This window comes from Hipposideros armiger, unplaced genomic scaffold (assembly GCF_001890085.2).
Source record: "Hipposideros armiger isolate ML-2016 unplaced genomic scaffold, ASM189008v1 scaffold_24, whole genome shotgun sequence".
NCBI classification, from domain to species: domain Eukaryota; kingdom Metazoa; phylum Chordata; class Mammalia; order Chiroptera; family Hipposideridae; genus Hipposideros; species Hipposideros armiger.
In genome coordinates, this window is record NW_017731374.1 from 6,622,254 (window position 1) to 6,634,526 (window position 12,273).

The following is a 12,273-nucleotide window of genomic DNA, read 5'->3' on the forward strand; positions in this document are numbered from 1 at the left end:
GGTGGTGGCTCACGTGGCTCCCAGTGGAAGAGTTGCCTGCACGAGGCAGGTGGGACGTTCAGAGGGCGTCTAACTCCATCTCGAGTGAGCAGGGAAGGCTTCCCAGAGGTGGGGATGTCATCCTCCTAATGACAGCTGACATCCATGGACATCCACTTCGTGCCCCTGTCCTGGCAGGCATCATGGTCTCCCTTTAACTAACAGAGACGGAGACGGAAGCTCTGAAAGGGGCGTCTCCTGTGTGTGCAGATACCCAGCCTTTCTGACTCCCAGGAGTTCCTGCCTCCCATCAGAATGTCATACTAGTGAGGTCCTTGAGAGCAGCAAGGGACACCAGGTCTGTTCCGACAGCATGGTCAAGTGCTCACAGGACTGAGGCTGAGCTTTTAGAATGTGGGCAGTGATGGAAGAGGGGCGAGGGTGTTCTGGCTGGGGACCCTCCCTCTTCTCCCCTCCCATTGACCTCAGCTGTGGGGAACACTGGCAAGTTGACACCTCCCCTCTCTGGTGGGCCTCTTTGCTGGCCCTGGGAAGCACAGATGCCCTGTGCTTAGGAAGCCAGGGTTGGGACCAGCAAGGGCCAAGCCAGGGAAAGTCCTTAGCAGCCTGCCTGCCCAGCCCCCCTACCCACCCCCAGACCTGTGGTCTGTGTTCATGCCGGGCTGGCATTGGGCCCTAGCTTACATCTCTGTGCCTAGTGAGCCTCAGGCCGGCGGGACTGGCTGACCATTAGTACCCACGTGGTCTCAGCCAGGCAGTGGGAATTGCAGCCACTCCTGTCACCACTTTCCACCAGCATGATCATCTCTATGAGTCGCTTTAGATAAGGTCCTGGATTTACATTTTTGCAGTTGATCTTTACAAGGCCTTTTGGGTAGGTTCAGGGGTCTCCACTTCAGGGATATGGAAACAGGCTCGGAGAGAGTCACGGGCTCGCTCAGGGTCACCAGTTGGAAAGTGATACAGAATTGGGATTTGAACTCCTGTCGGTCTCCCTCCCTGCACTAAAGTCTGCGTCATGTAAGATCCTTCCTGTGCACACTCCCCTCTCCTGCCTCCGACAAGACAGTAGACACCCGTGGAACATTCCCCTGGGGCCACTGTCCTGGGTCCCTTGCAGACATTGCCTTGTTTCTGCACCACAGCGCTGAGGGCAGGTGCTGTTTGCCCATTGTATGTGTGTGAAGACTGAGACTCAGGGCAGGTGTGAGTGTGTGTGAAGTCACTTCAGGGGGAACCCACACCTTGAAAGGCAGTGCTGAGATTTGGCCCTGGGATGATCTGACTTCAAACCTTGGTGCTCTCTGCATCTCACTTCATCACATGCTATTACCCCCAGGCTGTCAGTCAGCCTCTGCTCCGATGCCTCAGTGCCACGGAGCTCCCCACCCCCAGCACGTCCCTTCTGTTGCTGGCTGGCTGGCAGGCATATTCTCCCTCCCTAAAGCCATAGCTGTCCCCTTGTAATGTCTCTTGTAATGTTTGGGCCTCTCCAAACTCAGATGGTGTTTTGCTGGGATGGAGTAGGCATCTTCTCCTCCCAAGAGGGCCCTGGACCTTACCAGCGGGGCTCTAGCTTAAGATATCCCTGTGGAGGCAGTAACAGCCAGAAAAGTGAGGCGCCTCCATCTTCCTGCTCACCCACTAGCACCTTGGTCCTGACTGTTCTGGATGCTGAAGGTCAAGAGGGGGTGACGTGGGGGTCGCCGTGGGTGCGTGTAGGCAGGCTGCCCTCTGAAAGTTTCTCTCCCAGTCTAGGGGCATCACAGCTAAGAGCCAGGATGCCTTCATCAAATCTGGATTCTCCTGCTTTGTACCCATGTGACTTTAGACAAGTTATTTCACCTCTCAGCCCCTCAGTTTCCGCATCTGTAAAATGGACATAAAACCATGACTTACATCACAGGATTGTTACTGTGGATGAGAGGAGTCAGTATGTTAGAACAGTGCCCGGCACGTAGGAAACTCTAAGTGTTTCTTAAATAAATAAATGAAATGAATGCTGAGGCAATTGAATCATCCAGTTTTACATTTCCTGCGGAGGAGAGGAGCGTAAGGTCAGACAGTGTCTGGTGATCCTGACGTGGCAGGCATCACTGGGTCCACTGGGTACTGAAGATGCTCTAACAGTTTGTCATTATTAATAATAGTAATGGTGACTGTGTCTTGAGAGCTAGAACGGGCCAGGTACTGTGCTGAGCGCTTTTCAAGCGTTAGCTGATTAAAATCAATGTGAAAACCCTACCAGCTCCATTTTTCAGATGTGCAAACTGAAACTCAGTGGTTAGGAGCTGGCTCAGGCACACAGCAAGCAAGTGGCTGACTTGCCGTCGGCTTGGGACTCCCCAGCCCACCTTTCCAGTCCCATCCTGCCCATGTGAGTCCTGGCCTCCATACTAGCTCAGGCTGCCGTAACAAAATACTACCAACTGGGTGTTTTCTCACCGTTCTGGAGGCTGGCAGTCTGAGATCAGGGCACCAGCATGCTTAGGTTCTGGTGAGGACCCTCTTCCTGGTTTGCTGACAGCCACCTTCTCTCTATGTCCCCACATGGTGGGGACAGAGTAAGAGAGAGAGAGATGTGTCTTTTGCTCTTCTTCTAAGGCCACAGTCCTCTCAGATTAGATAGGACTTATGACCTTATTTAACCTTAATTACCTCCTAGAGACCCAATCTCCAGATACAGTTACATTGGGGATTAGGACTTCACCGTATGAGTTGGGCGTGGCGGGGAGAGACACACTTCAGATCATAGCACCTCCAGTGGCCTTTTCTCTGCCCCCTTGTTAGCTGGGACCTTCCCTCTCTGCTCAGTTCCCCATCCTTTCTTTACCCTGAGAGACAGCTTGAAGGCTGGGAGGGGCAGCGGATGCAATAAAACCCATGCTTTTGTGATAGATGGAGCTGAAGCCCTGAGGAGAAAGGTCTTGTCCGAGGTTACACAAGAAGCCCACTGTGGATCCAGGATCAGACCTGGGTCCCTGACTCCCAGCCTGGGTGCCTCCACAGTGCTCCAGTTGGTATGCCTGTGGGCCTTGCCTGAGCATGCCAGGGCTGGGCCTGAAGTTCACAATGCCCACGCTTCCCTGGAGCAGTGGGGAAGGGTGGGCATGGCCAGGGCAGCAGCCTCAGGCCTAGAATATGACTCGGTTTCCCAGTTTGTGCACGTCTTGGCTTTCCCGCCTCAGAAATATGACTAATGACAACGATGCCCTGCTGGAAGGATGAGGGGCCCTTATCATGACACGGTTCGGGAGTGGGTGGCAGGGACCTGACTTCCTTGACCTGCCCCCAACCTTGTGGGTAGCCCAGGGCATGTCACAGCTCTGCTCTAGGCCTCAGTGCCCACATGTCCTGCCCACCTCAGTATTGAGCTCGTACCTTGAGGATGTTTTCTGATATTTAAGAGCCGCCTAGAAGCCAACGTGTTGGGGTGTTGGCTCCAGGACATCTCAAACAAGCAAGCCTTTTGGCTTGTAGTTTCCCCATCTGTAAAACTGGAGCGGGGAAGAGCTTAGATGAGATCTCTAGGCCTTCTGCCAACAAGCAAAGGGAACAGCACTCGACATTTTGCATACATCACACTACTTAAACCCTTGCTGCTCCACATGCGGGTGGAAGGCTGGCACGACCGGCCTCGGTGGGTGCTTGTTAGAGATGCAGAATCTCAGGCCAAACCCCCGGACCTGCTGACCCAGAACCTGCATTTTACCACGATTCTCAGCTGATTTATGTGCCCATTGAGGCTTGAGAAGAACTGATTTTAACCAGCCAGAGCTCTCCTTGTCAGTCTCTTGTAACTCCAGTTCTAGGAGTAAACTGGGCACATTTTGACCTCTTTAGACCCTAGCTTCCCCATCTGTAAAATGGATGGAGTTGGAGCCAGACTAGCCCCGTATTTTCAACCTGTGTTCGTTGGCGCTCCAGGGTTCCCTGGAGGAACCTCAGGGGCAGCCATGGGCCATGTGCTTCAAGGTGGGGTTCACGTGACAGGTGGGCCTGTAGCTAAACGTTTTGCAACCCCGTGGGCTGGTGGGCTCCTGGGCGTGGGGTCCGCACTGAGCAGAGTCTCCTCTTCCCCAGGGAGCGCTTGAAGCGCAGCCAGAAGAACACCAAGGTGGAGGGGCCAGAGCCTGTGCCGGCCGAGGCCTCGCTGAGTGCCGAGCAGGGGACGATGACGGAGGTGAAGGTGAAAACAGAGGTGCCCGACGACTACATCCAGGAGGTGATCTGGCAGGGCGAGGCCAAGGAAGAGAAGAAGGCAGTCAGCAAGGACGGGACCGGCGACGTGCCCGCCGAGATCTGCGTGGTGATCGGCGGCGTCCGCAACCAGCAGACCCTCGGTGAGTGAGCGTCCACCGCGCGGGCCGGGGCGGACCAGCCTCCTGGAGAGAAGGGGCCCAGGGTCTACCCCTCCCTGGCTTAGAGCCTCCGGTGCCCCCCGCCCACCTCCGGGAGAGACCTCGGCCCTTAGACTTGTCTTTGCCTCCACGGTCCTAGTCGGCAGCTCTTCCCTTCCCACCTGATGAGGCGAAAGCCCTGCTCAACCTTTAAGACTTTGTTCAGGTCGAGTGCCTGGAACTTGCTGCAGACCTGGTGAGTCCCTCACACCGTGGGGCTCCTGTGCCCCAACTGGATCTAGCTAAGCCCATGTCGCCTAGCGTCCTAAATGCCTGCCTGTGTTTCTTCCTCCTCGGCTTCACTGGGGACTCCCCGGGTCCGCTCTCAGTGCAGGCCCTGTTCAGAGCAGCTGTCTAGTCAGGATCGGATCAGTGACAGACTGGTACCTTCCTCTGCCCCTCTGGTCTGGGCCAGGCTCAGCGGAGCTCTGTGGAAACAAGCTTTTGAGAAATCATGTCTCCCCTCCCTTTTCAGCATGAGCCAGGGGATACCCCTCAGGGGCTGCCTGTACTCCTGCCAGGCTCCCAAATTCAAATGCCCACAAGGCCTAACAGATATGTTTATTTAGCATACGGAGCGATGAGCCAGACAGGCAGGTGGTGGGGATCGTGTCCAGCTGGAGAGCCCAGCCTCACGTGCAGAGGAGGGGGGGGGTCACTCCTCCGTTGCTGCTGACGGTAATGACGTGGGAGGACAGGCTCAGCGCGGCCAGCTCTCTGGATACACCACATGCCAGAAATGAACATTTAGATGTGAATTCTTTTGGCTTTGAACGTTGGCGACTAATTCGACTTCTGAAATCTGCCAAACAAAACATCTCTGTGGATCAGAGTCATTCTTTAGGCCAGCAGTTTGCAGCCCCTGGTTTATAAAATCAAGTCCACATGCCTCAGCCTGGCGTTGAGGCCTTGCCTACTCTGGTCCCAGACTTCTGTTTCCATCCATGCCCTCGTTGTTTTCTGTGCTCACCGTGTTCTTAGACGTGCTGCCACCTCTCTCCCCTCTGTCTGTCCTTCCTGCACCAGCTCTGACTCACCTCTTCCCAGCTTCTAGGTGCACATCGTGTGTGGCACGTAGGGCCTTGTGGGGGAAGTTTTTTTGTTCTCTGTTTCTCCAAGTTGAGACTCAAGTCCTGTTGCCTTTTCTTCCCTACCGCTGGCAGTCGGCCTCAAGCTCCGTTTCCCATCTGTTCTCCTGCTGGTTGTGGGTGGCATCGGCCCCACCTGGGTCACTGCGGCATCCTGCTAAGAGCCACGACTTTGTGTCCCCCTGCCCTCAGCTGCCTTCCACTCTGGCTGCAAGGGGCCTTGGTGAAAACAAAACACTGACTGTGTCACTCCCTGCTTATAAACTTGGGATTCCCCACTGTGTCTAGGGTCAAGAGCATAGCATCAAGATACTCTCAACCCGAGCCTTTTTGCCCCATTTCTTATTCCTGATCTTTTGGGACCTTTCATACCAGCACAGTCTGCTCTGCAGCATTTCCTGTACTTTTCTCATGCTGTTCCCTCTCCCTGGTATGCCGTTCCCCATTTCTGCATGCCCAAATCCAACCCATCCTTCAAGAAGTGGTCTGTTTCTACCCTGCCTCTCACTGGGGCACTTCCCATTATCTGCTTTAGATTAGAGGCACCCTGTCTATGCCTGTCTCTGACGCAAGATTGGTGGCTCCTGGAGATTGGAGCTCCAGGAGCTGTCAGATCTATGTCCCTGTGCTCTCCACTGCCACCTTGTAACACCTACAAAGGTGCTGGCTTCTAGGAAGCGGTGTTAACATTGGTGCTGTAACTGTCACATGGGGCTAGGTTATGCCATAGTAGCAAAGATCCTAAAAGTAAAAAGAGATCTTGGTAGCTCAAAACCTCAGAAGTTTCTTTCTTAGTCACACCACATGTCTCTTGTGGGTCATTTAGGTGTTCCACTCTACTCTGGACCTAGGATAAAAGCAGCCATTATATGGAATGCTGCCACCTGTGTGACAAAAGGAAAGAAAGCTCTGGAAGGACTACATTGGCAATTACCTGCCACAACCCAGAAGTGAGCTTTATTAATTCCATTGGCCAAAGCTAGTCACATGGCCCACCCAACCTCAAGGAGGCCGGGAAACGTCATCCTAGCATGTGACAAAGGGGGATGAACCAGGAATATGTGGTGAAGCGCGTCAGCGACTTAGCCCAATGCCATATGAGAGAAGACTGTTGTCAGGGGCCTGTGTCTGACCTCTGTCTTTCAGTCTTCACTCCCCAAGGCCAAGGACTTTCAGCCACTAGGGGATGTGGTAATTAACTGAGCAGAGGACCTGCCTTTGCTCACTTGGAGTGGGGGTGTGATTTAATACTCATTGGACCCAGTAGCTATTTATTTATGCCCTTCACCAGGAGATGCCCAGAGTGTAGTTGAATTTGAATTTTGGGATGGAGCCAACAGTCTGGATTCGGCACGGAAAGCCTAGAGCAGCCATGCTGGGGGAATGCTGGGAGTCTTCCCTGGGCCAGCTGCCTGCACAGTGACAAGACCCAGGGCCCTTGGCCTTGTGCCAACCACCATGCTGGTTTCCAGCTCAGCTGCTGCTCAGCAGCAGGGTCCTTGGCCTCACTGTGCCTTAGTGTCCTCTTCTGTTAAATGAGGCATGTTCCCGGCCCCAGCCACCTGGGGGGTGTGGGAATCGAAAGGGTCGTGGAAGCGAGAACAGTGTTGTGCGCAAACCAGCTTGGCTCCTTGGACTGGGAGTGAATCCAGGCTCTGACTTAATAGCTGTTGTACCTTGAAGCGACTTGACGTCTCTGTGCTTCAGTTCTCACAATTGTAAATTCATGGGATTATGTGAGGATTCAGTAAAGATAATGTATGTAAAGGACTCAATATTGTATTTAGTAAACGATCGGCTATTAGTAGTAGTAGTCTAGTACTAATGATATAAAGTACCTCTTCAAGGGCAAAGAGTACTCGTAGTAATATTTTCTGCTTTTTTTTTTTTCCAATTTTAAGAAATCAGCCAGTGTGATATAGAGGAAAAAACCAGGACGGAGAAGTACGTTGGCACTGGATGAAGTGTCAGAGAGGACGGGTTCTAATGGGGCCTCAGTTTTCTCATCTAAGAACTGGACAGAGCTGTCCAGTTCCTGGGGTTCCTTTTTAGCACCGTCTCCCTAGAATACAGGAACTTTGAATACCTGAGAAATTTCTGAGAAACCTGTTGGCAGACCCTTGTGAAAAAAGGTGTAAAAGCCACAGCGACGCGTCAGAAGTGGAACTGTGACTTTGGAGCCCATACCAAACAGGCTCCCAGGGCGCCCCCTGCTGGTCTTGGCCGCTTGTCTCGCATCCATCCAGGTCGACGTTGCTCCTTACGGGTGTAGTTCCTGCCAAGGTTCAGGCTTAGAGGAATCTGGCTTGGCCTCAGCACCAGGAAAAAAAAGCATTTAACAACAACAACAAAAATCAATATTAGAATTGAACCTTTTGAACTCATCTAATCACAAGATGGCAAGTAGATTTTATCTTGTGGGCGAAGTAATTGCTGCTGGCTGTGAGGGGTCTGTGTTGGAGCTTCTAAAGTGTGGCATGATTGGTTATTGATGTTTGCCATGGATGTGGAAGTGGGCAGTGGGGCTGCCCATGCTATAGATTTGACACTCCTGTTCCCCTCTTTTTACATAAGGGCAAACAATGGCTTGCAGAAAGGCAGAGAGCTGCCCTGAGGCACACAGCAGGTCGGTGACATTTTCCTCCACTTTGTGGTAGAGGCCCCGTTCTACCTCACAGAAGCCCTCCCACCCGCTTTTGGAAGTCAAACAAGGAGGGAACGTACTCGCAGGGATCCGGCCGGGGGGCGGAATGCTGGTTAGAGCCCTCCCTTTCAATGAGCCCGTGCCACAGTGTGCGTCTGTGCCCTGGTGACCAGGCGCTGGGGAGTGAACATGTTCCCGAACACTTGGCAGGGAGCACGGGGCTCTGCAGAGCCGAGGACCTCCTGAGTGCCATACTCAGGGCTCAGAGAGGGCTCTGTTGCTGAATAGAATAGTGGTCCTGTTTGGTCAGCCAGTCTGTGCCATGAGGGAACCTCCCGTTTGCCTTTTCTCTGAGCTCCCATCCCCCTTGTTCCCGCCATGTCCTCACTGGCCCTTTCACAACCATCAGACAAACAGTGTTCCCAGTGACACAAACATTATCTGAGGCACTTCCCATGGAGGAGCCCGGGTCACAGACACGTGGATGGCACTTGGCAGCTTCTCAGGCTGGGAGAGTTGGGAGGGACATCAGTGCCCCGGAGGCGGGCTGCCAAGTCTGCTGTGGTTGCTGCTACCTCCCTGCTGCCCAGAAATTCCTTGTGCTGACAAGGGCATCCCTCACTCTTAAAAAGAACATCACTGCTGTTGGAGCCAGCATGGGGTTTGAGGGGAAACCCTTGAGCTTCCTTATTTAGCAGAGAGAGCAGAGATAATGTGGACTAGGACAATTTTGTTGGATAAAACCGGAAGTGAATTAACAGCTGCCTGTTCTCTCCTGACCAGCTACATGTCTGCACAGCAACTTCAAAGGAGTGGCAGAACCACTGAGGTTTTGGGAGCTCCCCCTCTATGTGGAATCGAAACACAAGGCACTACCATTGCTACTCCCCAGTTCATGGCAGGCGTTGCTTTTATTAATCACTGCATGCTTTCCTAACAATGTACTTCAGAATCCTTCTCAACACAACACACCAACAAGTCATTGTCAGTCAGCCAGAACTGAAAAAGCTGAAGTGGAAACCTTCTTGCCATTTTTGTCCTAGATGGTGAAGACAGGACATCCAGGTCATGGAACATTTTCTGGTTCCAAGGGATGAGAATGCCCAGATCTCATCGTGGTGGTCCCAGTGTGCTACCAAGCAGTGGGTGCCCTTCTCTGTGCTGTGAGACCATTGGTCCTTAATCCAGGGAGGATACACATGAGGGAGCCCAGGCAGAGCTGCAGGTGCCTGGAGACTAGGTGGTCCAGGGCTTCTCCAGTGGTGGCACAGGAGCCTGTGAGGTAGCGAGTAACCCAGATGAGGGGTATGGACCAGCAGGTCAGTTCTAGAGAGATAACTATCGTTCTGGGGGGAGGAGCCTCGTGGAAGAGCTAAGGGCTGTTTGTCCTGGGGAGGAAGAGTCGGGGGGTGGGGGTGTCTGTGGGCCGGGGTGGGGTGATGGAATCTTAAGTATTCACAGCTTAGAGTATTTTGGTGGGAGGGGATAGGGCGGACACATTCCAAGCAGCCCCAACCAATATGGGGAAGTTACCAGGAGGTGATTTCAACTCAGTAAAAGGAAGGACTTTGTGGCTATGGGAACCCTAATTAATTAAGAGGAGCGCGCTCCTGTCCTGGAGATAGGTGAGCAGAGAGGGTTACTCACTGGTCGGGGTGGACGAGAGGGAGTCAGGAATCAGCTGGGAGACTGGACCCTGCAAGGATGTTTCTAGGCATTGAACTTTGAGCATCAAGGGGTGGAGGTGTTTGCACACAGGCAGGGCTGCCCAGGGAGGAGGGAGGTCGGCCACAACCCCAAAAGGAGCAACTGAAGAGCAAACAGCCATTCAGACAAGGCCACATGGGCTTTCGTCTGTGACAAATCTGGTAGCGAAGGTGCCAGGTCCTGCTTCATAGTGCCAGCTGATAGTTTCCTGTTTCAATAGGTTGTTGGCAGGACTTGGTGCCTGAGCCTGCCAGGACCAACACTGAGCTCTTTGCTGCAGCTACTTGGAAAGGGAATTTGGCCACCCTCCCAGGTGCATCTTTTCTCTGGTGATGACTCTTCATCTGGAGGTCTGAGGTGGTAAGGGGATCCTGGTTGGTGGGTCCCAATTATAAAGGGCCCATGGGCTGTAAGCCAAGAGACCCAGGATCTGCTCTGTGGGTCTTTGGACAGGCCCCTTAATGTCTATGAGCCATACTGCCTTGATCCATCAGTGGGTATAGTAATATCTGCCTGTCTTTCCAGTAGGATTGTTGGGGGCAGAGTGAATTAATAGGTATGAAAGTGTTTTCAAGAGGGGACAAAAATGTAAAACAGATACCAGTGGTATTAGCTGAGGCCTCGGACGTTGACATCTGGGGTTACCTTTGGAGTGACAGCAACCTAAAAGACCAATGGCTTCACACTTTTTTTGTTCAATACCTCCCAAAAGAATTTTGAGAAACTATTCTCTTCCACATTTTTGAATTGACATCTAACATTTTTATCCAAAGTTTAAGTAATTGCAAAGGATATAATGTCCCAGTAGCATGTAAAAAATGTGACATTTTGGAAATAAAACTGAACCACTGTTTTAAATGTGTCCAAGATAATCCCAACCCCACTGCTATTTGGTATCTGCCATCATCCATTGAAGAAACATATGAACAGGCCTGTCTTTAACCGTCAGAAATTCTTTTCTTTTTTTTTCTTTTTAGAAATTTTTTTTTATTGTTAGTTTCAGGTGTACAGAACAATGCAATAGTTATCCTTTTCACTCTCACAAAGTAACAACCACCCTCTCCCCATCTATTGCCCTCCCCCTCCCGATATCATGCTTATCTATTACAATTCCATTGACTCCATTCCCAACAGTCAGAAATTCTACATCTTTCTTTTTTTCTCGTTGAACTCATATTTCCAGTCCACTTCCCTCAGAGGATTTTATCCTAATGTAATATATTTTTTATGCTTGAGAGTCTTTTATTGATCACTGTTCACACTCATCTCCCACAACAAGATGTATGTAAATTGAAATAGAAATGTCTAAAAAAAATTGTTGGGATCATAAAGCTCTACATTTTAAAACCTTTTTTTTCCCAGATCGAGTTATTACAATATTAGCATACAACTTTCCAAAAACAAATTTAGAGAAATAGTAAATGTACAAGTAAAAAATGATCAAAAAAATCACCTTTTAATGAAATAGATGGGGCTTTGTTTCTTTTTCAGTTGGCTCATGTTTCTGTGAATTAATGTTTCTTATATGTTGAGTGAGACAAGATCTAGCATTAATTTAATTCCTGTTTTTCAGTTTCCATAAGTGTAACTGCTTAGAAAGCTGGATCACATCAATAAGGAGCCAGGGAGGGAGGGGCGGAGTTTTCTCTTAACAGCGTTACTCAAGTCTTTGAACTCCAAGTTCCTGCCCAAAATTGCATGGGGGTTTCTCATCAGACATTATTTTTAATGGTCTCTCCACTGACAACTCCATTAGATCTTCGATTTTTTTGAAAGCTGAAGACTTGGAAAACACCCGATTCACAAAAGAAATTGTTCCCAGTCAATAGGTCCACCCACTTTCTGAGTCCGACCATTTCGAATCACGCAGGTGGTCATCCCCCATGGACTGCACTGTGGTGGGATTAGATGGATGAAAGAATTGTCTTGTCTGTAATGTGGGGGAAGGAGGAAAGTGAGAGGAGTGCTGGAAAGGAGAACCGGGTCTCCCTGCCTGCTGCCGTGTTCTCTGCCGTGTTGATTTTAGGAAAAATACATTTGGAAGTCGATGATTGGGCATTGATTATCTTACAACTGCCTGTGCTCACATATCCCTAGAAGATTTCTACTCTGAAGACCCTGCTTCAGAGGATGTTTGGTCTGAGTCCAAGCCCCAGAGAGCCTCAGGAAACCCACTCATGCATGACTTAACCTCCCCAGGGCCCTGGTCCTCCAGTAGGCCTTGGTCCAGCTCCTGTTGCATCCTAAACCCAAGTGGGCTGGGTGCTCCTCAGTGTTTGATCTGTAAACAGCGGCCACTGTGATGCTCTGAGCTAAATACAGGACTGCCCGTTGTAAGGAGCCATCTCTCTGCCCCCCGCCCCTTGCGTGTCTCTTCTCTCCTTCACCTAGTCTGGATTTCCACCTTGTTGCATTTTGTGTATCCTGAAAGCTG

The 12,273-nt window shown here is 51.2% G+C and overlaps 1 protein-coding gene across 5 annotated transcripts in view; it reads left to right on the forward strand.

Annotated features, from left to right (window-relative positions):
* Positions 1-12,273, forward strand: part of ZNF618 (zinc finger protein 618) — a 170,781-nt gene that overhangs the window by 107,902 nt on the left and 50,606 nt on the right. For all 5 annotated transcript variants that reach the window (XM_019635873.1, XM_019635874.1, XM_019635877.1 and 2 more), the window contains exon 3: positions 4,084-4,343. In XM_019635873.1, the coding sequence (XP_019491418.1) occupies positions 4,084-4,343 (260 nt within the window). The remainder of the gene's footprint in view (positions 1-4,083; positions 4,344-12,273) is intronic.